At 44.2% G+C, this 26,344-nt stretch overlaps 1 protein-coding gene across 1 annotated transcript in view; it reads right to left on the reverse strand.

Annotated features, from left to right (window-relative positions):
• Positions 1–25,121, reverse strand: part of Slc24a3 (solute carrier family 24 member 3) — a 465,376-nt gene extending 440,255 nt beyond the window's left edge. The window contains exon 1 of the mRNA XM_041670589.1: positions 24,227–25,121. Coding sequence (XP_041526523.1) covers positions 24,227–24,656 — 430 coding nt within the window. The 5' untranslated portion in view covers positions 24,657–25,121. The remainder of the gene's footprint in view (positions 1–24,226) is intronic.
• Positions 25,122–26,344: the final 1,223 nt, after the last annotated feature.

Genomic DNA, 26,344 nt, shown 5'->3' on the forward strand with positions numbered 1-26,344 from the left:
CACCATAAGGGGAAGAACCAAAAATCCAAATAATCTGTTATTTCCGTATGAATGAGGCAGACTTTGTGGGGAACACCAAAGTCACAGTAGGCATTTCAAATGGCAGGAACTGAACTCGGGGAATCAACCTTCTAAGTGAGAGCACGACCAAAGGGGAGGCAGATCCGGGGCGACCAACAAGGAAAACTATGCTTACTTAGGTCTCAGAAGCAGGTGATTGGGATCAACACCCAGGGACGCATATCAAAATAAATGCCATACACATAAATGGCAGACTAATCATGGCTATTTTTTTCTCCCCTAGGTCCCTCAGAAATATTTGGTCCAGTGTCTCCTTTCAGGATCTGAACCTTTAGCTCCCATGAGGTCAGCAAAGGACCCATTTCTGGGAAATTCCGGAGTTAATCCTGTTATTCAAGAAGTTAAAGGGAACCATTCTCCATTTGACTTGAAGCAGGTCCACATGTTTTTTTCTCAGTATCCTTAAGCTTTCATGAAAGCCACAAATGTTTCTCTAACACAGATGGATCCGAATGGTGCGTTAATAAGTTTCATTACTGTGACAAATTACCTGAAGTAAACCAGTTACAAGGAGGAGAGGTTTATTCAAGTTTACAATTTTAAAGATTTCACTCCAGGATCTTTTGAGCCTGTGGCATCATGGCCTGAATACCTTCAGAGGATGGCGCTCTTCGTGGTGGCTGGAAAGCAAAAGGAGAGACCAGAGGGGCCAGTGGTCCCAGCATCTGTTTCCTGATGGTTCCCCCAATGACTTCACTCTCTCCCAATAGGTCTGACCACCTAAAGCTTACAGTCTCCTGAAAGGATCACAGGCCTGAACTAAACCTTCAAACTGTGAGCCTCTGCAGCACATTCTAGATCCACACTGTAACAGTCACTCAAAGAAAGAAAAGGTATATGCTTATTGGAGTCGGGAGGGGAGAGGTCAACATTCTATGCCCCTGCCTTATCAGAAATGCTTCTCAGACTTCTCTGAGGCCACATAAGAGCATGGAGAACAAAGCTGCCTAGTTCTCCACAGAAACTCTGCAGGTCAGGGTAGAACCCAAGAGCCTGCACCTCCTAACAAAGCTTCTGGGAGATCCCAGGGGATGCCAGCTGCTGTCCCTGGAAATCTCACTTGGAAAACCACTGACTTATACAACGAGCAAAAATATATGACATATGGGAGGAAGCCATTGAGCCATACAATCTCAATGACCCTGCGAAACCAAGAGAAAATCACATTTACAAGAGTAATTCCTGTAAAATAAAAATGAATGATGAATCGGGTCATGCTTGGGGGCAAAGCGATATTACTCTAGCTGTAAATTTACCTGAGGAGGAAGTCTGTTTCCCACATCACCCAAGAGGCTAAAGGATTCAAATTAAAGGAGGAATTTGATCAATGTACTGTTGCGAACGCAACGATAGATGAACATACAGGCTCACATTTTACAGATGGGGAAACTGAGGACAAAAGAGAACATGCAGAAGACTAATTCCATTAGGGGTGAGAACCTCCTGCCTCCACGCTGTCTAGGTCTTCTGCTCTGGGCAATGTCAGCGAAGTAATGGGCCAAGTTTCTTGTCCCTTGGTGTCTCTGTGACCGAAATCATACAGATGCAAGAGCAGAATGATCCAGTCCAGTCCTGTCCAATGGCCACATAAAAGATTTCATTCCTCAGCTCTCCAAAAGGAAACCTTCCTTCCATGCTGACCCTTAGAATTTGCATCAGGAAAGAGCCAGGAAAGGGTGCTTCCTGCATCTTCTCTCCCTCTCTCCCTCCCCCAATCATACCCCATTTCCCAAAAGATAATGTCCAAGGGGGAAAGCCATCAAGGGACACTTACAGCACCCAGAAACCCACATAAGTACCTCGACCCAGCAGAACAAGATGCCTCCATTTATGCTTCTCTTGGATCCAGATGAAAAGATAATGTTCTTGCCATATTAGGCCAAGCAACTGTCCAGAAATTCTTCTCTCCCCTAAGGATTGTTGCTTTTTATTCAACTAACACAGCACGTCTGCACAACCATGGGGAACCTGGAGACATCATTTTCCTCACCCCAGCTTTTCCCTGATCTTTGTAAAACTGAGGCAAGGGTTAAAACTGTGTTTTCCTTCAGATGTTGCCATCAGAGAAGCAGTTATTGTGTGAGGAAGCCAAAGCAGCCTTCAAGCGAAGCCCATGCCTCAGCCTGATTTCAACAAGCTTCCTGCCTTGCCCTTCATACTGGTTGCACACCTTAGCCTTCACTGTGCCCTCTCCTGTTCCGCTTCTATCTCCATCTGTTGGAAAGCTTCTGCGGAATCTACAGAAGGACAATTCTAGGGAGAAGCCTAAGCTGAGGTTGAGGAGACAATATGGGGATACCTGACAATGGGTGCACAGAAAACTGAAAAGTCATTCAAAAACCCTAAAGTGGGTGGCCGCCTGGAGCAAGTTCTACCGTGTGAAAGTCCTGTGGCCCATCAGCACCGTCGATAGCTTGACTGGGCTGTGCAGACCTGTGGAACCACTGCAAACACAGTGGCAAGGGGAAAGGTGGTGGGATTTGCACAGAGCCGTGCACACGTGTCTAATAACAGCAACGAAATGCCTCAACAACCAGTACAATTTAAAGAATCAGCCACAGGTAATTATGACCAATCTATTCAATAGAATGACCAATCTGTGATATGGAAATTCTTATTTTAAAGTATTAGTCTTACTACTTATTTGTGTAGGGGTGCTTTTTCTTAGGAAGCTGGTATTATAGTTTTGGGGAAAGTAACAACTGAAGGAACAATAAATATATAACCTTTAAGTAGTTACACAGAAATGCTAACACAAAAAGCCCCATGAAATGTGCACACAGTCAACTCCACAGGCATCTGTGTCTGCCTTTAAAAGTTAGACTGTGGTCAACATTTGATACATAGAGTATAGGAGTTTCCATTGCCACCCTAAGAAATTATCATAAATTTGGTGCCTTTGAACAGCCTCCAATTTTACAGTTCTGGAACATGGAATCCAAAACAGGTCTCAATATGCCCAACACTCTGTTCTTTCTGGAAACTACACAACAGAATCCTAGATGCTGCCTACAGTGCTTGGTTTGTGGTTCTATCTTCAAGCCAGGAGTCACACCGCTCTGACTTCTGTGTGGGTCATCACACACATCCTCTGACTCAGCATCTCCTTTCTCCCTTTTGCCAATAAGAAGCTGTGTAATAACACGACATCGTCTTGATGAATTCAGCACTTTAGGATCAACTGACTATCAACCTTAATTCCACCTGTGAACTTACTTCCCCCTTAACTGCCATGCAGCACAACAAAATGACAGAGTCTAGGGATCAGCACATACACATCTGTGAAGGGCCATTATTACACCCACCACGCTAGGTGTGACAGATAATTTCAGTTGTTTGACTTTTTTTTTCGGCATGGTCTCGTCATGCATCCAAAGTTGGCCTAGTGCTTACCTTGTAGACCAAGCTAGTCTCAAACTCACAGAGATCTGCCTGCTTCTACCTCCTGAATTCAGGGATTAAAGATGTACACCACCATGCCCGACTATCTTGACTAAATCTTAAATCAGCAACATGCAAGCCCTTGGGCTCTCCTGTGAAGAGCTTTCTAGATGTGATTATTTGAATGGGAAGACTTAGCATAAAATGGGGACAGTACAGACAAAGGAAAGTCTCTTTTTTTGCCTGCTTATTCTCACTCTTGCTGGCAAGTTTATCTCTTCTGTGATTCCTTCACTGATGCTACAATAACCTTCTTCCTCTCCCAGCACAGAGTAAAGACGGCAATTCTCCAAAAGTCCTCCATGCCTTTAGCACTCAGAACCGTGGACTGGACAACTACTGGGTTCTTGGCCTATCCCATGTGAGACAGCCATTGTTGTACTGCCCAGACCATGTAAAAAAATAAAAATAATATATACCTGTACCATAAATAAAAAGTATAATATACATATTTATTTATTTTTTTAATTTATTTTTTCTCATAAGCTACATTCCACTGGAGAATCTAGAATAACACACTGAGATAACCTCTAGCCCAGGTCCCCAGGCAGCAAGGTTCAATGATCTCTGCATCAGAGGAACTCAGAATAGGACAGCAGTTCTCAACCTGTGGGCCATGACCCCTTTGGAGCTGCATATCAAATATTTACATTACTATCCATAAGAGTAGCAAAATTACAGTTATGAGGTAGCAACAGAATAATCTGATGGTTCGGGGGTCGCCACAACACAAAGAACTATACTAAAGGGCTCGCAGCACTGGGAAGGGTGAGAACTGCAGGAACAGGGGAAGCATTCAAACAGCTCTTAATCATTAAGTGTAAATTTAAAGTGACCACCAGCATTAGCTTGGATGAAACTGGCCGGGACTCACCTGCAGTGTTGGGAAGATAATTTTCTTTCTAGTAAGCAGACATTTTTAAGCTGAAACCCGACGAGGCATTCTGGAATATAATGTCAGCTAGCTAGGGGCGAACAGTTCGCATTTCTCCACATCCCCAATAAATGGGACACAGAAAACCGTAGAAAGATGCCGAGTGTGGAGGCCCTGAGACATAAAAATGGGATGTGACAGGTGGACCAGAGAGAATATGCTGACCCCCAGGTGTAAGCACCAACCTCAGAAAAACGAGGGCTTTGCAACCGAAAGGAACTGATTTCAAGGGCACCTCCACCCTCAGCAACGCAGCATTTTAAACTCATCTATTCAGGGACCCCATTTCCTGGAAATGTAAATTAACCAGAGAGAAAACAGGATGCTGCTATATTGCTTTCCAGAGACTAAGACAAAAGAGGAGGGATGGTGAGTACCAGAGAGCTGTAATCCGGGAAGCTGGGAAACTTTCATACACTATCTCTGGTTTAAGAACTAGGAAGAATCATTTCTTGATGAAAATAATAAAGAGAATAAAAAGTCCCAGTCACATGTTCACAGCCCTAGAAAGCAGGAGCAGACTTCAGAGTAGAGCAGGATCCTCAAACACTGGGCAGTTAGCCAAGCCACACCCACCAGCCCGCCCTTCAGCATCACTGACGCTCATGGAAACCGACTGTTGGGGCCACGTGAGAATGGAGAAGGACACTGGGGAAACAAGAGGTCTGTCTAGACTTCCTCAGTCAAAGGACAATGGCTTTCATCTCCTGAAAAATCCCTGCATCTTAATGAAAAAGAAAAAGGAATATTTCTCACAAAGAAGAAAGTATTATATGGAATGAAGCTCTCAGCAAAAACCTAAATGGAGTCTTGATGTTGTACAAGAAACATGGGCTTCAGGTTAAAAAAAAAATGGATCACTAAACAGCAAGGCTAAGATTATAATGGAGTTGGCTAACTTAGAGGTAGATGAGGCATAAGATAGATTAAGGAAATGTAGCCATAAAGCATAAAGAGGAATGAAAGGCAAAAGTCATAGTTGTGCTGAAAATCCAACCACCAAGGAGAAAAATAATGCAGATATTCCTAGAATATGATCAGGGAAAAACCAGAGTCGGGCATGGTGGCATAGTCCCTTAATCCTAGTACTCGGGAGGCAGAAGCAGGTGAACCTCTGAGACTCTGAGAGCAGTTGAGGCCAGTCTGGTCTACATAGCAAGATCTGGACTAGCCAGAGCTACATAGGGAGAGGAAGGAAGGAAGGAAGGAAGGAAGGAAGGAAGGAAGGAAGGCAGGCAGGCAATTGACATGAAAGACAAACAAATGGTTTTCTGAATTACAAATAGTTCAAAGTTTTAAGAACTAAAGTAAAGGATAAGCATGCTACAATCCACAGACCCAGAGAGGCTAGGTAACAAGGAGGACCCAAGGGGGATGCCTGGCTCTCCCTAGGAAGGAGAAATAGAAGAGATTTCCTGGGTGGACAGGAGACAGGTGGGGATAGGAACTTGGGGAACTGAGTTAGGGGATGAATAGAGGGGAAAGTAGTAAAAGAGATGGCTGCAAAAGAGGGGTGAGCATTTTAGGGTCAGGGATCTACAAAAATGACCCTAGCTAAGACTCCTAACAATAGTGGACGCACAGCCTGAACTGGCCATCTCCTGTGATAAGATTGGTGACTACCTCAATTTCTATCAGAGCCTTTATCCAGATGGATACAGATGCAGAGACCCACTGCCAAGCATTAGCTGGAGAAATCCCGCTGAGGAGGAGGGAGAAGGATTATAGGAACCAGAGGGGTCAAGGACAACACAGGGAAAACCACAGAAACAACTAACCTGGCTCACAGGAACTAACAGAGTTTGAACCAACAACCTTGGAGCCTGCATATGACCGACCTAGGTCCTCTACAACAATGTGAGGGGGCACATTAATTAATTAATATAAGGGGGCAGGGTGTTCGCTCAGTCTTATCACAACTTGATATGCCATGTTTTGCTTATACCCATGGGAGGACTTCCCTCTTCTGAACAGAAACAGAGGAGGAATGGATTGGGGCAGGGACAGAAGGGAGTGGGAAGGGAATGGGAGGAGAGGAGCAAGGGAAAACTTCAGTTGGGATATAAAATAAGTAAATTAATTAAATTTAAAAAAATAAAGGGACTCTGAATTCACACCATGAGACTGAGTCCCAAGGGAGCGAAATTGAGCCTGCTGTATCACTTTAAAGTTTTATTCTGAAAATTGTTAGTAATGTTCTTATCGCATTAAATACATCTTTCTCGTACTGATTAAGAACAACAGTTTTCTACTCTGATTTGTTTTTAAGATACACTGAGTTAATCTGTGGACCTTCTGTTTCTCATTCATTCGCTTAACACACATCCACTGAGCAAATGAGATGTAAGATACGGCTGTCTTTATTTTATAATCTATCTAATTCAGCAGCAGCTACCATGAGTGTATATATTAAAAATATGGAGTATAAATTGGTACACAGTTTAATAAAAATAGTTTTTGTTTATTTGTAAAAAAGAATTGAAACAGATAAGAATCCACAATAGTCATATTCTCCAGACAAAAATGAGATAAAACTGGAACTTAAAATTTATATATATGTGTGTGTGTGTGTGTGTGTGTGTGTATTATGACATCTGAGAAATCAGAAATCAGTCTCTTAAATAATTACAGAGGAAATAAAGTGGAAATTATACTACTATTTGCAACAAAGCAACAATGACTACATGATCCTTAAATATTTATATATAGTGTCAGTCTGACTACCCATAAAATCAAATGTACCACTAATCAAAATGAATAAAGATAATACTCATAATTCAACATATTAGAAGATAAATGGAATAGGAAGATTTTTACAGAAAAGTGGCAGCAGAAACTGAATCAGCAAAATGGGAAAACCAAAATAGATCAATACAATCAGTCAATCTTTAAAAATTAATAAAGTCAGCCAAATAGCATCCAACTGGATCAAGAGAAACAGAAAAGCTCATCTCAGTGCTGAGGGAAGATCATACAATCACAGGTACAGCAGTTAAAGCAAATAAGAAGGATGCATAATTTTGATCATTTTTAAAAGCTTAACGAAATTGACAGTTCTTTGGGGAAAATGGAAATTGCCCACATAAGAAAATATGAATGGAAGAAACTGTAGTTTGCACATAATTGCTACCAAAAAAGACCACGGGGACCATGGGAGAGGGTTGAAGGGGAGGGGAGAGGCAGGGAGGGGAGAAGAGAAAAATGTAGAGCTCAATTAAAAAAAAAAAAAGACCATGGACAAGCTCATTCTAACTATCAAACTAATTTCCATGCTTGTCAACATATTCCGTAACATAAAAAGACATGGAAGTTGTCAATTCATTTTATCAAGTTAATGTTATTTTGACACCCTAGTCTAGAAAATAAGTACATAAATTCATTAATATAGGAGAGTAAATATTTCATAGAGGGTCCCAAGCAAACAAATTCAAAGGAAAACCCCTATTAGCAGAGCCATGTAGGACTTGGCTTATTGTGGAGCTGTACTTACATCATATAAACACATACTAAACACATGCTAAACACTTCAATAGGCATTAACTAGGCATTTATTCACATTCAAGGTCTGTGAGTTATCATAAACATCAGAGACGCTAGAACTGGAAACGAAGTTCCACAACAAATAAAAAAATACTCAGTAGCAAGCTGGTCCAAAAGTTCCCTATCTGGTAGCAAATTATCACAAAATTTGACGCTATTGCTTTGCATAATAAATTAATTTTTTTAATTTGACGCTATTGCTTTGCATAATAAATTAATTTTTTAATTTGACGCTATTGCTTTGCATAATAAATTAATTTTAAAGTATTTACACAATTTTTATTGAAAAATAATTTTATACAATATATTTTGACCATGTTTTCCCCTCTCCTAATCCAGTTCCTTCCCACCTCTCTATCCACCCAACTTTATGTTCTTTTTCTCTTTCTCTCTTTAAACAACTGAACATCCAAATGAAATAAATACACACAAACAAAAAAAAAAACTGCATAGAAACAGAAGCCAAAGCAATCAAGCAAAAGACTAATAAGGCAAAAAAAAAATACCCAAACAAAGCAAAATGAGATGAAAAGTTTATTAAAATCCCATTGAGTTCATTTTGTATTGGCCAACTACTCCTCAGCATGTTGCCTTGTCCAGGAGTGTGGTTAATACACCAGTGAAACCTCACTGGAGCAAACTAATTGTTCCTTTGCTATGGGCATCAGTTGAACATAGCTTTTTGGTTAGGGGTGGGAGTCCATGTCCACTTCTCCCTCTCAGTGCTGGGACCCCATACGGCTCACATGTTACAACAGACCCCGGGCAAGTGGCCACAGTCACTGAGAGTTCGTATGCTCATCAGTCCTGTTGTGTATGGAGTCATCCAGTCACCCCTGGTTCTTACATTCTTTCTGCCTCCTCTCTCCCATGGACCCCTGAGCTCTGAAGAAAGGGCTTTGATGAAGACATCCCCATTAGGGCTGAGTGCTCCAATGTCTCCCACTCTCTGTGTACCAGAGTGTTAGTTCCTATCTATGGCAAGAAGTTTCTCTGATGGGGGCTGAGTGAGGCATTGGTGTATAGGTCAAACAGAATCCCTTCAGAAGTCATTTTATTCCTACATCCCTTTAGCATAGCAGTTCTCGACCATTGAAAAACACAAATATTTGCATTACAATTCAAAACAGTAACAAAATTAACGTTATAAAGTAGCAATGGAAATAAATTTATGGTTGGGGTCACTACAACATGAGGAACTGTTTAAAACTGTATTAAAGGGCCACGGCATTGGTAAGGTTGAGAAGTACGGCTTTAGCAGAATAATTATATTTACATCATTTTTTAAATTTTAAGAATACAATGTGGGGCCTGGAGAGATGGCTTAGTGATTGAGAGAGCATGCAGTTCCTGCAGAGGACATGAGTTCGGCTCCCAGCACCTATATCAGGCAGCTCACTACCTTCTATAAGTCTAATGCCAAAGCATAGCATGCTCTCTTCTGACCTCTGCAGGCACCTGAACACGCACGGCATCCTCTTACACAGAAACACAGACAGATAAATAAAAATAAGCCATAAAAAACAATTAAACAGTATGAAGAAATATTTCAAATGTATACGGAATGAAGCAACGGCAATGATAAATAATACACGGCAGAATGACTTTCCCAAACAAACGCAGGAAAGAAATGAGGAAGTGATCATGACTTCCAGCTAACTTCCTTAGAGCCTGATCAAACAAAACAGCACCGCAGGGGTGAGAGAAATCTGCACTGCAGAATGCCATTTTTCCACACACTATTTATAGATTTGCCCAATCCTAGAGGGATTTCATGGAAATTTCACAGAGATTCTAAAGTTCACTTAGGAAGATAAATGGATGATAACAGCAAATGACTTTTTCCAAAACAAGAGGACGGGAGCCTCACCCTGCCAAAAAATTAACATGCTAACAAACGACAGCTTTAATTAACGAGGAAGTGGAGTAAAATCAATGTCATAAAAGCAGCCAGTGGCACAGGGAGAATAAACACGGGCCGAAGCCATGCGAGAAATGCGTGGGTCAAGATGATTCCATAAACAAGACCAGAATTAATGGGCAAGTCTGTGGATCTGTTTGCATCTTCAGGTCAACTACAATTAACCCCAGATGAGAACAGGGTTATTTTTTTAAGCTAAATCATACAGGTAGGAAGAAAAGATAGCAACAATTATGTGGAATAAATATACAATTGAAATCCTGAATCTAAGAATACAATAATGAAAAATAAAAGCAAAAAAAAAAAGAGAGAGAGAGAGAGAGTTTGAACGGGATGAAAATGATACCGATATGCCACAAAAACTTCTGAGAGGATAGGATACACAGAATACATATAAAACTCTTACACTTTATCATTTAAAAAGTGATTACCTCCCTAGGTAGAAATGCAGGCCTGAGTGTGGGAACACAGACTTACAACCCTAACCCGGAATGATTTTCCTCCAATGAAAAAAGAAAATTGAGATTACCCATGAAGAAATCTTTTCCACAAGGAAAGAAAGTGATATAATGGAGGAAAGACAGAGGAGACGGGCAAACAAAAGTGGTGAGGGTCCATTCTTCTACAGTAACTGAATGGGAACTATGTAAGCGCTGGGCTGGAGCTCAGTGATGGAGCACTTGCCTTGTATCCACAAGAGGCTGGGGCTTGACTCCCAGTGCTGAAGAAACGCACCCCACAAAAATTATCATACTCACTTTTGGCAAGTGGACATTGAATCCGAAGCTGTCAAGCATGGCTGTGGGGATTTCAAACCTGTTCACATTCCTGGAAGCTGACAGAGCAGGAACTATGAACCTCTCCGAAAGTTAGAATTACTGTTTCTAAGAGTCCAGTCAAAAAAACTGTCAGATACTGGCAAGGATTTCTGCATGAGACTCTCACCACAGAAAACCTATGGAAAATACCTCATGCTGCCAAATAGAGACCTAAAAGAAGCCAGGTGCAGGGGCGCACACTTCTAATCCTACCAACCAGAAGGCAGAGGCTGGGGCAGCGCTATGAGTTTGAGGTCAAGTTCCAAACCAGCCAGGGTTAGAGTGAGGACCTACCCAAAAAATAAAATGTTGTCAAAAAGAAACTCAAATGAATCAGGTATGACATGGAACAATCCAAGGAGAATCAGACTGTCTGGGTTCTAATCTAAGACACAGAAAACCCTAAGCTTCAACAATTTGCTTCAATTTGTGTGTCCTGTTTTCCTTTACTTGTGAAACAGAGAGAAAAATTTTCCCATCCCATAGGGTTATTCAGTGAGGCCAAAGAAGTTAAGACATAAAAAGTATCTGGAACAGAGTCCCCGGCCTGCCAAGGACTCCAGAAACATTGGTTTCCATAATATTTACAGAAGCATCTAGAGCTTTGTGACAGATGTACACCTACAACTCCTCCAGCACGCACAGGCGGAGGCAAGAGGACTAACCTGAGCTACACAGCAAGGCTCTCTCTCACATACAAAAAACAAACCCCGCAATTTTATTACCATCATGCAGACATTAAATCATATCTGAACTTTAAAGTCATGAAGAAATGCTGATGACAAGCTAAAAGGGAGGCTCCGTCAATTCCAATCTTTTCTAGCAGACAGAAGCATGGTGGTGGGGGCATCTCCCAACTCATTCTGTGGGCCAGTATTGCCCCGACAGCAAAACCAGACAAAGACAGCACCAAGAAACAAAATCACAGACCATTTTCTCATGCGATCATAACGTAAAAGTCCTCAGTAAAATTTTAGCAATTCAAATCCAAGAAATGTAAACTGCAAAACCATTTCCTGAGCTACTGCGGCTTCTCCTTGGTGTGCAAGACTGGCTCTGTGTTCAAAAGCCATTCCACACAATCCATTCTCTATAACCACTATCAACTGTCCAAGAGAAAAATCAGAGGGGCAATTATTCTGACAAATTTCCATACCTATCCCTTATTTTACAAAGGAGCTTCTCACCAAATGAAAATTAGACATGAAATTCCTTCACATCATAACATATATAACTATGAAAATACTATAGTAAACATCGTGCTTAACATTTATGACTAAATATTCCCTTCTAACATCAGGAAAAGTCATGGGTGACTATTCAAATGACATACTAAAGAATCCAGCCATGGTAATAAGGTAGGGAAAAGAACGGAGTATTATAGCATCTTTATTTATAAACAAACTAAAAGCCACCAAGTGCCTTACAACGGGGAACAGAATAAAGTATTCAATACCTGCAAATGAAATGTTACTTCAGCCAAAAGAAGTGGACGCGCAAGATCCCGATTCAGAAAACAACTTAAGTGAAGTCATAATATTAAGTAAAAGAAACAAACTGTTGGAGTCTTAGATTCCATTTGCAAAAAAAAAAAAATAATTTTTGTTTTTCTTTTGAGGCAAGTCTTCCTATTTAGCCTCAACTAGCCTCAAACTCATGGTCTTTCTGCCTACCCTTCCCTAGTGCTGGCATTACATTTGGCTACATTCTTAAAAATTCAAATACTCTGATAACAGACAATGGTCAGGGTAATGGATGAGAGGAAGACGTGACTACAAAGGGACAATTCAGAGTTTTGCAGGAAGAGTGATATTCTATCTGTATCTTGACCTGTCGGTCAGTTCTACTGTATACAATTTTAAAATTAAAACATATTAATTTTTTATTTAAAAACAATGTAGGGACCGGCAAGGTAATTTAGTGGGTAAGGACACTTGCCTCTAAGCCTGAAAGAAGAAAACTCAGTCGTCCCAGTTGTCCCCTGACTTCTCCACTATGCTGTGGCATGAATACATACATGTACTCACATGTATACATACATGTATGCATGCATACATACATACATACACACATACTGGATAGATAGATAAGTTTTTTCTGAATTTAAAGATCTGTTGGGCAGTGGTGGTACAAGCCTTAAATTCCAGCATTTGAGAGGCAGAGGCAGGAAGGTCTCTGAGTTTGAGGCCAGCCTGGACTACAGAAACAAGTTCCAGGACAGCCTGGGCAAACACAGAAAAACCCTGACTTGAAAAACAAACAAAAAAAAAAATAAAGATCTAATCCAGTATATATGGTTTGATGTCAAGATTGACATATTGAAGGGAGGAAATGATATCACAATGTTAGAAAATAATGAGGCTGATCTGAATTTGCCTAGATTTGTTTAAAGTGGGTGCAATGAGTTTACTCGGTGTACACAGCCCAAAACTACCCATGATTTTAAACATCAACCTGAAACCCCACTCCAGAGACCATGGATTGTTTTCCAAATCCTACGATTCTAAGGTCCTAGGAAGCTATCCTTAGCAACCAGTGTTTGGGGGAAGGTCCAGAAGCATGATATCAGGGACAAAATGAAGTTGGAAAGTTATACGTTCAAACATTGCTAACAAGAAAAACAGAAGAAAGAAGAAAACCCAGGCCACTCACTTCCAAAGAGCCCATTATCCTCCTGATTACATCAAGACAGACGTGCGTGGAACAAAGGCAAGGAGTGTCCCTAGGGCCAGTGCTCCAGCCTCGCACATCTCACTTGCTACACAAAGCGGCTCGCCCTGTGACTCCCCCTTTTTTCCCATGGACTGACTCTCCCGAATGTCAGAAAGTTTCCCAGGAGATTCCAGCACTTCAGTAACATTTCCGAATGTGAGACAATCTGCCAAAAGTTGATCTTCATTCATTAGATCCCTCCCTTAACTGTGCTGTGTTTTCTTAAGCAGATTCTTTTTTTTTTCAAGCAAAGAGTGAAATTGGCAATTTTCTTTCATGTCACTTCTAACAAAATCAGACATTAAGACTCAGTCGCCCCAAGAGTGCCTCCACGTCAATATTCCAGAAAACAAATACCAAGGAAAGCAGTATGGAAGCCTTATATGGCTAAACTTCCCGAACGATCCATCTATCTGAAGAAGTCATTTTTATGCATCCTTCATTCAGAAATATGACACAAATGACAGAAATGACTATCCATCAAAGAAGCCCTCCACATACCAAGCATAAACTTTCCTTTGTGTTCAGTTCAGTTTTCCATACGTTAGAGCGTTGACTCTGCAAACATGGGCTGTCCACATCTTCAGTTCTCAAATGTAAACGAACTTGTATAATCAAAATTTTGTACAGAATATAATAGTCCTGGTGGTGATTTTCCTTCATTCTTAAAACCACGATTTTTAAGTTGACGTTATTTGAGTGTAGGTGGTTATCAATTACTTAATGCCACTGGTCCTTTTATACTAAAAGATATGGATGGTGTTGTCATTAGAGGGACCCTTCTCCAATACCTTGATGGTTGGCAGTAGATGCACAAATCCACATGGGTTATTAAACTTGTAGAACCCAGAACGCACATACGCGTGCACGTGCACACACACACACACACACACACACACAAATGCATACATAATAAAAGTATCAATCCAAGTGAGAAAGGTAGATTGGATTGATGCTACCATCCTACTAGTAATATTATGTCACAGTTTTGCAAAATATTACAGTGAGGTTAACTAGAAAACACTACAATGGAGAGTCCTGTATTTTGTTTTACACCTATATGAGAATCTTCAATTCACTCAATAAAAAATTTCAATTAAAAAAGACTTTCCATTCCTCCTACTCCCTACTCTTAGTTTCCATATGTAGCTAAAATTGAAAAGGAAGAGGAGGGAGGAAGGAGGCAAGCTGACTTAAATCATGTGGGATGGCCTAGGTTCTCTCAACAAATAAGTTATTGAGCCCCTTCCTAATCACTGTTGGGAAGACCTAAGTCCTTGAGGCAGAGCAAGTGCTCTTACTGAAGAAATACCTCTTCTCCCACTGGACTTCCTGAGAGAACAGGTCACCATCTGATGGCAGGACACAGTGATCTTTCTCTAGGAAATCCAACTAACCCCTGACAGAGATAGAGCCTTTCCCAGTGACATGACCCAGTCAGATGAGCTCCTACGGACACTTACCAACAAGTCCTTCCTCTGCCATTGCCATGATCTCTGCAACAGCCTCACCTACACACCACGGAGGTGCAGACACCAAAGAGTCTGACATTTAAAGACACTGGTAAGGAAAATGGAACAACATAGGTGGACGAGAGCCACTTACAGAAGAGTCTGCAGAAAGAAGGGGACTCTTCAAAATGAATGTGTGCATACTCAGGGGTGGGAGAGATGATGCGGATGGATAAAATAAGGAGTTGCTAAAGTAATCCCCACAGGAGACGCAGCTCTTGGGAGATGAAGCCAGTTTAAGAGTTGGAAACCTGGGCCACACGACGGTCCAGCAAATGACAGCACTTGCTGTGCAAGCCTGGTGACCTGAGTGAGATCCTCAGAACCCAGTAAAGGTCGAGGCAGAGAACTAACGCCATAAGGTTTTCCTCTGGCTCCACGCGCACGCTTCGTCCGACACACACCATACAGGCAGACCCACGCAATAATGAATAATTAAATAAAGGTTTCTTTTTGTAAGGAGTGGGAAATTCTTGGTTTAAAAAAATGTAGAGGGAGCCGGGCGATGGTGGCACACGCCTTTAATCCCAGCACTCGGGAGGCAGAGGCAGGCGGATCTCTGTGAGTTCGAGACCAGCCTGGTCTTCAGAGCTAGTTCCAGGACAGGCTCCACAGCCACAGAGAAACCCTGTCTCGAAAAACCAAAAAAAAAAATGTAGAGGGGCTGGAGAAATGGTTCAGAGATTACAAACACTGGCTGCTCTGCCAGAGGACCTGGGTTGGATTCCCAGCACCCATGTGACAGCTCAAACTTTCTGGAACTCCAGTCCTAGAAGATCCACACTTCTCTTCTGGCCTCCTCAGGCACCAGGACCACATGTGATACACAGGCATACATGTAGTCAAAATACCTGCATGTATTAATATAAATAAATATATAAATAACATGTATAGAAATCACACCAAATGTCTGGGACGATTGCATGTAACTGTAACCTCCGTCTTTGAGAAGCTAAGGCAGAAGGATCATGCATCCAAGGCCAGACTGGATAACAAAACCTATCTCAAAAAAAAAAAAAAAAGAAGAAGAAGAAGAAGAAGAAGAAGAAGAAAAGAAAAGCCCAGTCCAAAGGGTAAAAGGAGTAGGAAAGGAAGGTAGATGAGGGGATGCTTCCAGGAACTCAGGCATGCAGTAACAGACAACCCAGAAAGGGAGCAAGCAAGGATGAAGACATCCCAGAGCGGGAGATCCTGGGCCTGTGGGACACACACTTTCAGATCAGAAGAATCTGAAGGGAATGGACAGACACGGAACCATACTGGTCATATAACTCACTGACTCTAGGAGCAAATAACACAGGAGGAACAAAGCAAAATTCTTAGAAAAAGAAAACAGAGTCAAAAAACAATTAAAAACCAGGACAGAATCAGACTTCCAAGAGGCATCATTGAAAGAAAGATATACAAGCAACATCTTCAGAGCCCCAAAGAAAACGAGGCCCACCCTAAATTATTTTCCTTTTATTTTAAATCTAAGGCTAGCCTCAAAATCATAACCCTCCTGCTTCAGCCCTCCCAAATTCTAGGATTATAGGTGCATAACCTACGTTATGAGCCCAACCCACGTGACCCATGGGTCAGAAGAAGGATCACAGCTTCAAACATACCAGGCTTCACACCTAGGCTTGCTTTGCCTTCTTCCAGAGGCACCTGGCATGTGTGAACCCCAAAACAACAACTGCAGGCTTAAGCCAAGAGGGACGCATGCGCAACTTCCAGGAGGACAACTTCCAGGGGAGAGCTCAGAGATGTGAACGGCACAGAGCAGAGACGCATGCGCGACTTCTAGGAAGACAACTTCCAGGGGAAAACTCAGAGATGTGAACGGCACAGAGCTGAAGGGGGGGGGGGGAGGGGAGCAAGAGGACAGCTGGACAGCAGACTTCCCAAGTAACCTGACCAGACAAGAAACAGCCAGAAGAATCTGCATGAAGATCACTTCCCAGAGAAACCCCGATGGTGAACGTAATGCCATTGTACATACGAAGATGAGATGAGGCCGGGGGAAGAGAGTTTGGAGTGAAATTGTGGCAAACGTTTAGAAAACCAAGTAGAAGAATATTGATTTACATTCAGAAGAGAAAATTTGAGTTCAGTGTATTTCACAGCTCAGCGACACTGGGCCTCTACATAGTCATAATACAATGAATATTGCACATTTACCTACCCCAGCGGGCTCAGTCTTGGCTGCACACTGGCACCAACTGCGTCACCCTTAACAAAACATCGCAATGTCCACACCGTACCCTAGGGCGTTCCATCAGTATCTCTGGGCAAGACTCAGACCCAAGTGAAGCGCAGAGTTCCCTAGGTGACATTGCAGACTGAGGAACACGAGCTTGTCAGAGAGACAATTCTCACCTCTGGTATACTCCTCGCAAGTCCTCATCTGTGGCGGCAACTGCTGATAATCCCGATTTTCAACTGTCGGCTTCCTGTCCCACCAGCTCACTAAGTCAAACTACCCAAAAATGAACACTTCCCGTTCCATCTAGAAAATGGCACTATTGACCTCCTGGTATGGATGTGCAATGCCAGTCTGGTCAACCAGGCCTCTCCACCACCCTCTGTTCCTTCGCGTCCTCCAGGGGTTTAAATTCTGGTGGCGGAGCAGGTTGCTAAAGTAAAAATGTCCCTTTCTCAGTCAGAACGAAGGAGACATGTATGGGGAAAATGAAGAGCAATGCTGTCAATACTGCAAAAGCTACAGATAGGGAATTCTCCAAACTGGGAGCAGCTGAGCTGATTTTATTTGCCCATCCTCTCAGGAATACATAGCTACTGAAAAGCAAAGAATGAAAAGCTAAATTGCATGGTTTAAATAAGCAACCAGGGCTGGTCTATCCTGATCCCCAGGGTTCCCTTCTAATCCTAAACTCCAGGCTTTAAAGGGCCATGGCCAATCAGTTCCATGGACCACATTTGTATCCAGGTTCTCTGAGTTTTTAACCTAGGCTTCAAAAATATATGGGGCTATTCTAATCCCATAAGCATGTATGTGGTTCAAAACAGTAACACAGCCTCCATATTGCAGTCAACTACACTTGGATCCATTAACGTTTGCTAATCTATCCAAAAAATGACATCTCATTATTTTTAAATTCCAATTTCCCACTTGATAATTCAGGGTGAAAAATGTTATTTGGGGTTATTGGCCATCGACAGTGGCATCTCTGTCTGTTACCTGCCCACAGTATTTCTCAGTTTTCTAGGAGTTTGTCTTTCTAACTAGTTTCCATATGCTTTCCAGGTCTTAGTGCCTCTGAAGAGCCATATACTCCTCCAGGGCATGCTGGATTTCTCATTCATATCTCCAAAATTCTTCAAATTTTGCCCCGCTACTCAAAAATCCCAAAGGCCAATACTTGGTGTCTATCTCAGATACCACTGTAACCCCAACAACTAGCAAAATGCCTGATTAAGGGAGTCATAGGCAGAGATCCCTACATCTGATGTCCTTGGGAGCCTATGAAGGTCTCCTTCCAAGGAATCCACTGAGAAGAATTTCACAAGAAGAGAGCTAACAGGGATGGTTATGGGGCAGAGAAGCCATTAAAGAATGGTGACACCCAACATTAGCAACAGTATGGAGGAGCACAGCTAATCCCAAGGCAGGAGCAGACAGAGAGAAGAGCAAGCGGAATGCTGGAAGCCCCATAGCCCATCACCCTCTTGGCTTATGGCAAACCTTCCTCCACTTGAGTCCTTAGTACTTCACAGTCTCAGATCCTACACAGCAGAACCTTGTTTAAAACTATTACAAGCAATGAATACGGGCTGTCAAATAAACTCTACAGAATCAGAAACTGATAGCCATCAATCAGAAATCCTCAAATCCCTCTCTTGAGATCACAACCCACTTGCAGTGTGACGTCGGCAACATTTTTTTTTATCCCCCTAGACCTCAGTTTCCCCATTGAACAGTCTCTGTAGTCTCCATTACCCAAACACATACACAAAGATTTTCCTTGTGCGCATGGAACACTCCTTATAGAAGCGAGAGTTGCCAAAGTCCTGCTCTATCAGCCAGCTTCCACCAGGCCCTGGAATGCTCAGCAAATAGCTAGTTTTGCAATTCTTTTGGCTTTGCCAACCCTCCAGGGTAAAAAAAAAAAAAAAAAAAAAAAATCTTCCCTCTTCCCACAAGGATTCGAGGCTTCTGAGGAGAGGAAATCTTTGAGAAAAATCTGGGTTGATGAGCAGCTAAGAAAAGGCAGGAGGAGAGAAACACTTCTATATATGTTTGTGCGGAAAATAGAAAAGGTTGAAAGCAATGTGTTTCTAAAATACTGCTTCTATGAAGCCAGCCTTCTGTTACTCCTTACTCCTCAGCGGACTGAAAAAGGCAGGGTGATTCCCTGTCTTGTGTTCCTCTCTGCCAATGCTGGATAATGCATCCATATGCAACCTTGACACGGGCGTCCCCAGGTTCAAATCCTACCACCATCCAAGTGATACTGCGCAGAGCCTGCCACGTTTTTTCAGCTTGGTACTCGCCACAGAAAAAAAGAGCAACAACATCAAATTTACAGGACCAGAAATTATAAAAATAAGCATATGCCAGCAAGTAGGGCCCTAAAACAGGATGGATTTTTTTTTTGGTTTTGTTTTGTTATTTTTATCACAGGCATTGAAGTTCAGAAATCAAAAGGACTTCTCTATAACAAATAATATTTCGAGCTCTTATTATGGGCTGGGTGATGGGGGTGACTGATGTCAGCATAGATCACAGGGTCTCTGACCTCCTGGAGCTCAGAACCCAATGAAGAGGAATGTTACTCAAACAAACAGATAGCTGCCGACTTTGATAAATATAATCAACCGAAAGCAGTGTTTTCAGAGAACACAGCGGGGAATCTAATATAGTCCAGGAGATCCTGGCCTTGCAGAAGGATTGAGTCACCGCAGAGTGAGGTGGTAGTGGACACAGCAGGAGAGAGGGACCAGCACATGTGAGAAATCTGGGACCAGAAAGGTCGTACACCCTTGTGAAGCAACAGAAAAGTCCAAGTGAAGTCAGAAAAGAGAAGGCTAAAGGAGGAGACTTGAAGTGAGGGAGTCTGCAGGCTGCACCCCAAATCCTCTGACGAGTGGAATTCCATGGAAGCCAAGATGGACTCTCAATATGCATTTCCCACCCACACTGTGCCTCCTTCCCCAAAGTTATCTCCACCTTCACATCAAACAAGGTTGAGGCCAATATTCTAATGATTGGAGGACATTTCAAAAAATATTATGCATGTGCATGTATGTGCAGTGTATATTCACATGGGTGTACATACAAATGTTTACATACAAGTTATATGTATATACTTCCTGTACTCACAACTGGTCACCTTGGGAAATGCCTTCACTCACTCCTAAGTTACGGTCCTTTCAAATCTCCAGAGTTTTTCCAAATATACCAATCATCATATTTCCCATTAAACTGAGGAAATGGTGACTCCACATCCTCACCCTTTCAACCTGGGTGGCATTTGTTCTTGCCTTGACCAGCAGAAGGCCACCATGGCAGCAGCACTCTGTGGCTTCTGCTAGACCATAAGACTACCAAGCACCCTGTTTTCAGAGGTGCTATCTCTTGGAACCTGGCTGCCATGCTCTGAGGAAGTTCAAACTGAGCCCCAAGGAAAGATCATGCGTGTGTTAGTCAACATCCACATCAACCCTTATAAATGGGAGTGATGATGTCTCGGATGATTCCAAATCCACTGTCATGTTGCCCAGTCTTACACTCTTCCCAGTCAAGGCCTCTGCCATAATGAAGTAGACAAAAGCTATCCCAAACATGCCCATCAAATTCCTGAACTGAAGTACCCATGGGCAAAAAAAGTTAAACAACTTTTTAAACTTGATACCCAGTTTGGGGCTAATTTGTTAAAAGGTGATAGTAACTGACATATATCCATCTCTCTATATATGTATATATATAGAGTATATATGTATATATACATATATATACTTCTAAGTTGTGGTCTTTTCAAATCTATGAATGTGTATGTGTGCAAATATTTATTTTTTCTTAGTTATACCCTTAGAACTTTCAAGAGACGATGTATATAACTGCTCCTGTGTTAGAAGACCTACCTCTAGAGAAAGATGGCCATGGAGTTTATATTAAAAAAAAAAGTGAAACATTTCTAAGCCACTCAATGTATACAAAAGTAATCCATTCTCATGGCAAGAATAAATGAAAACCCTCATTAGCAAATCTAACACCTTATTTAAATTGGCTTTGAACACAGAGATCAAAAAGAAGATCTTCATCAGCAACAACTAAATAGGGCACCTGGGGCCTGTGTCTCCCCTGCTGAAGGCTCACAAGACTGAGGCCTATGTTTGCAGATGAGGTAAATGCACATAAGGTATGCTTGGCACAGTGCCTGGCACTTGAGATGCCCAAACTGTAGCTGCTATGATTATTGCTTGTGTTGTAGTCAGAATTAAGAATTCTCTTCCTCCCAGCACCAACTCTTCCTGACCTAAATTAAACAATCCTCACATCCTAGTTACACAGGAGGAAAAAAAAAGAACCACTATGGATTCTTTGATATACTTCTTCTGACCAAATACTGAGCACAAAAAAAAAAAAAGACTTTGCAAAATAGAACTGAACTTTTCAGTATGTAACCAAGTCTGGATTTACTGAGAAATAAAAAAAAAAAATCCCAAATTTCATGACTAGAAATGTTAGGCATTATGTAACATAACTTTCACACACCTCTACTTCTGATAAAAAGAACTAACTATCCTTTTATAACAAAAAAAAGGGTAGGGGATTCTTAGGAAACAGGCCTCTGGGAGGGGGGTATCTTGCTATCTTTAACAAAAACCACATGCCTTTAAAGGTAAAATATTGCCTTTGGTCATTAGGACGATACACCCACATGATCAAACAACCATCCCAGTGCTGCACCCCAAAGCAAGGAACACAACTGGGAACAAAGAGTCAGGTCCCCTCAAGTTGATTTGTCCCTCCACTCCTCGATTCCTATGTGACTTTACTTAATGGCCCATGGTGAGTCCCAGAGTCTTTAAAATGGGGTAAAACGATGAACCTTGTGCCCACGCTTAAAGGATATTATGTAGAGTGGCCCTGGAGTTTTGGGGTGTCACTACTCCGATGTTTCTGATGCCGAATGGCAATCCCCAAGCAAAATACCAGCGGAAGATCCCCCTGCAGCAATTAATTTGCTTAAAATTATCTTGCAAAACTATGCCTTGCTGGTGCAACATGGCTGGGCCTCCCCTACTGAAAGCAGCATCTAATGTAAGCAAGGTGATTAGAGACACAATGAGGACCAGCAAGCCATGGAGTTGGGGGTGGAGGTGAAAAGCAGAGCCTGGGAAACAGGGTCCTTAGAACTGTTGGGTTTCTCCCAGCTAAGTCTTCCCAGGGTTGGGAACAAGGAGTCCCTGCACTAGACATTGACAGGGGGATAAAGAGGAAATGAGAGCGAGAATATGAAATATAAATAAAAAAAGGGTAGAGATGGGGGTCATGCTACGGCATAAAATTTGAGTCTGTAGCACCTGGGCAGAAACGTCATTGTCAGGGCAACTACTTCCAAATGAAAGTCAGGTTCCAAGTTTACACTGCGTGCTACCCTATCAGCCCAGACAAGCCAGCTCCTGGTGGGGGTAAGGAATTGAAGCCCCCTGCAGCTGATCAACTTTCACTGCGTGGGTCACATTCACCACACAGGGAAAAAAAACGAAAACAAAAACAATGTCCTTTATGTCCTGGAAAGTGCTGAGAAGCCTGTCATTCACAGGGCCCCAACCTGTAGGGAAACCGCCACCAAGTAATTGACTTGAAATAGCTTTTGCCAAGGGAGGCATAAACTATCTGTTGGCTTTCACTCTTAGTGACAGTCAGTGGACACTGCTTAGCAGATCTGAATCTGCCCTTGGAGAGAAGACTCACTTCATTCCAACAGCCCCTCCCTCGTGTCAGCACCCAGGGCCAGAAAATCTAAGATTCAGAAGCCACGGTGAGAGTCATCAAGTCAAGGGCTTCACTGAAAACCAGGACTGCCTCTCTCATTACCATATATGATGAAGTCTCTGGAGAGATCTGCGAAGTCCAGAATGACCCTAGAGTTTTACCCTGTAGCACTGCATGAGCCAGTGTGAGGGAAGTCCCTCTCTTGATGGATGGCATCTTTTAAAATGTCACCATCACTATCAAAACACTTTTATTGTGCGCTTCAAAGCAACGCTTATCAGATCCGTGTCTATCTTAACAGCACAGCACATATCTGTAACTGTTTTACTCCACCTACAACCATTTATTTGTCTGCTTCCCCAAAAACCCTGACACTTGAAAAGCCAGCATACAAAATCATTTTACAACTGCTTTTCTCCCAAGTCTTTCCTTTCCGTGGTGTTATTTTGTTCTTTTACACAGCTGCATCCCAGAGTCCAAATGGTTTCCAATAGACAACTGTTTCAAGCACATTTCTCTTCAATGTCTATTTTAGCTCTAGAAAAGCCAAGGGCAAAGATAAGAACGAAGTCTCGTGTGTGTGTGTGTGTGTGTGTGTGTGTGTATGCGCACGCGTGTGCACCATCAGCCAAGGCACCAGGAAAAAGTGGATAGCACAGAGTGGTCCATCCCCAGCTCAACAACAGCTCAAGTCCGGGGAAGGAAGCAAACCAGCCCTGAAAAAAATATTCTTGGGTTCCTGCTGAGCGACCCTTTAAGAGAAAATGCCCATTACTAAACCCCAGCTTGGGTAGCTATCACTTTCTCCCGTCCGAAGTTACCAGCACCTGCTCTCGTACCGCAACGGCGGCAAGGAGTATTCTCTGTTGCCCACTCCACCTGTACTGTGTGGAGAACACGTGGAGAACCGGGAGTGAGCCGATTAGCCAGCCCTGCAAACCCTCAGCAAGCCAGGAGTACAGGTGGTTGATTACATGCACAAGTACCGACTGCTGCCTGGACAACTTTATTACTGGCCCTGGTGGTGAAAGGGTTCTTCCCTGTCACCACCGCCACCACCAGTCCTCAGACTGTGGGAAAGGAGCAGAAGGCAAGAGTCACAAGTAAAGGTCTTCAGGGTGCCTAAGGGGGGCTGGTCGCTCCTTCACTGCAGCACTCTTAGAGCCCAGACCCCTTCCTCCCCAGCCCTCCGAGGAACCTGGGTGTCCTCATGCCTAATCGGTGTGGCCAGAGCCGAGCGCAGCCGCCCCGCGCTGAGCGCCCCGGAGCCCGAGCCGCTGGAGCCGCAGCGCCCACTCGGGGAAGGCTGCGAGCACTCACCCTTCTGCTCTCTCAGGCTCGACAGCGACCAGAGCAGCAGCGCCACTGAGGCCAGGAAGCAAAGCTGGCTCAGCAGAAGGTCCCTCCGGCGGCGGCGGCGACGGCGGCGCGCGCGGTCCTGGTCGCCCGGCGGCGGCATCCTCGGGCGGCCGGGCGGCGTCCCTGGCGGGCGGCGTCCGCTCGGGTCGCGGGCGGCCGCGGCAGGGACGGCGGCGGGAGGCAGCCCTGCGCGCAGCAGCCGCGCGTCCTCGCTGCGTTCCCACCCGGCCGCCGCCTCCTGCTCTCCCTCCTCCCGGCCGCTGCCCGTCTCCACGCCGTCGCCCTCGTCGCTATCGCTCAGTCCCTCCTCCCCCGCCACCTCCTCCTCCTCTCCGCTCGCCCGCGCCGCCGCCTCCTTGCGCTTGGGGTCCCTCTCCAGCTCGCGCACCATGGCTCCCACGCTCCGCGCCCGCGCTCGGCCTGGGGCGGCGGCGGCGGGGGCGGCCGGGAGGCGGGGGCGGCGGGGGCCGGGGAGGAGGAGCGGGGAAGGACCGGCGAGAGGAGGGCCGGCCGCTGGCCACCCTGAGCAGGCCCTGGTCTCCGGCTGCGGGAGCGCGTCGCAGAATCGCCCCCCTACTACACGGTCCACGCGCGGGGGACTCGGAGCCGAGCGGCGGCAGGGGCGCGCCAGCGGCACGGGCGAGAGCAGCTTTCCGTAGCCCCGCAGCGAGTCCACGATAGGGGGTGGGGTGCACGGGAGGGGGTCTCTGGCCAGCACTGCGGGGAGGGGGCGCAGGGAGGAGACTGGGCTGCGGAGGGAGCCCAGTGCACAGCCCTTCAACCCTTTGGTGCCCAAAGAAAGCGGTGGTGCGGGAGGTCCGCAAGACGGGATTCGGGTAGACAGATCTCCACCGAGGAGGATTCGCTTGAAACTTTCAGAGAAAAGGAGGTTTCCTTGGCTCTCTTCCATCCTCTGCCTTCAGTTAGAGCGTGAGAGTGTGCTAGGTCGCCAGTGCCTAACCTCTGGTCCGGCCTCCTCCCGTTGGCCTCCGGGGTTCCCCTCTGCCCCCTGGTGGGGATCCCGGTGAGCCAGGCTCAAGTTCTAAAACTGGTCTCCTGGGGTCTTTTGGCTTATTCGGGGTGTCCTGGCTCCCCCCTCTGGCTCAGGTTCACATTTCTCGCTCCCTGAGGAACTGAAGCACGTCCAGTGTGTGGCTGAAGCTAAGGGGGCCCTGGCATGATCCCTGGGGAAGGAGACTACTGGCCTTCTATGAGGATCATCAGCCTATCTCACCCCAAGATTAAATCTAGGCCCCCATTCCCCTAATTCGGGTTCTTCTATCCCTGCCTATTTGAAATGTGGAAGCTGATAACCCCACCTCCATCTGCAGCAGGTGACCATTGAAGTTGATGATCCCAGGCACAGCTCACTTTCCATGCTTGGACCCTGGCCGTCCCTTGCCTCCTTCCAGTGCTGGCCAACTGGGGCACAACACACAAAACCAGAGAAAGAAATGTGTTTTACAAGTGGTGCTGAAAACCTAAGTCTTATCCTAAATTGGATGGCCCTAGAAACCAGATATATGGCTTGGATGGCTCTGTGGAAGCTCTTGGGATTGAGCAGCCTAGCCCTGGAAGGTTGTGGGGAGGGGGGACCTCTGTACGGGTTTCTCCATGCCTAGGTCACAAAGGACCCATAGTGTGCCTTTCCACACTGTCAGGTGTCCCCTGACAACATCTGGGGAAATGGGAGAAAGAGAGAGAGAAAGAGAGAGAAAAAGAGAGAGAGAGAGAGAGAGAGAGAGAGATTGAGATTTTGCTTCCCTTGGGTACAATTTATTCCCTCCTCCCCTCATGCTGGCTGCCCCATGTGCAGCACGCCTTCCCTGAAATGCCTGAGTGAGTCTACCTTTGCTTTGGTTGCCAGGTACCAAAGGAGGAATTTAAACTATTCAATTCCATCCAGGTTGGAGTGTCATGGAGAATTCCCCAGTTAGGCCACCTCCATTAAGCACTCTGAGACCCTTGAGGAGTTCAGAGTAATCCAACTTGCTAGGAAAGTCATTCATATGAGTCTCTTGTGAAAAGCAAGCATGGGGGACTGGGAACCTGGGATTTACTGAGTCAGGGAATGAACAC

Source organism: Microtus oregoni, unplaced genomic scaffold (assembly GCF_018167655.1).
Source record: "Microtus oregoni isolate MIOR12 unplaced genomic scaffold, Mior012 000020F_ref0000438, whole genome shotgun sequence".
Taxonomy (NCBI): domain Eukaryota; kingdom Metazoa; phylum Chordata; class Mammalia; order Rodentia; family Cricetidae; genus Microtus; species Microtus oregoni.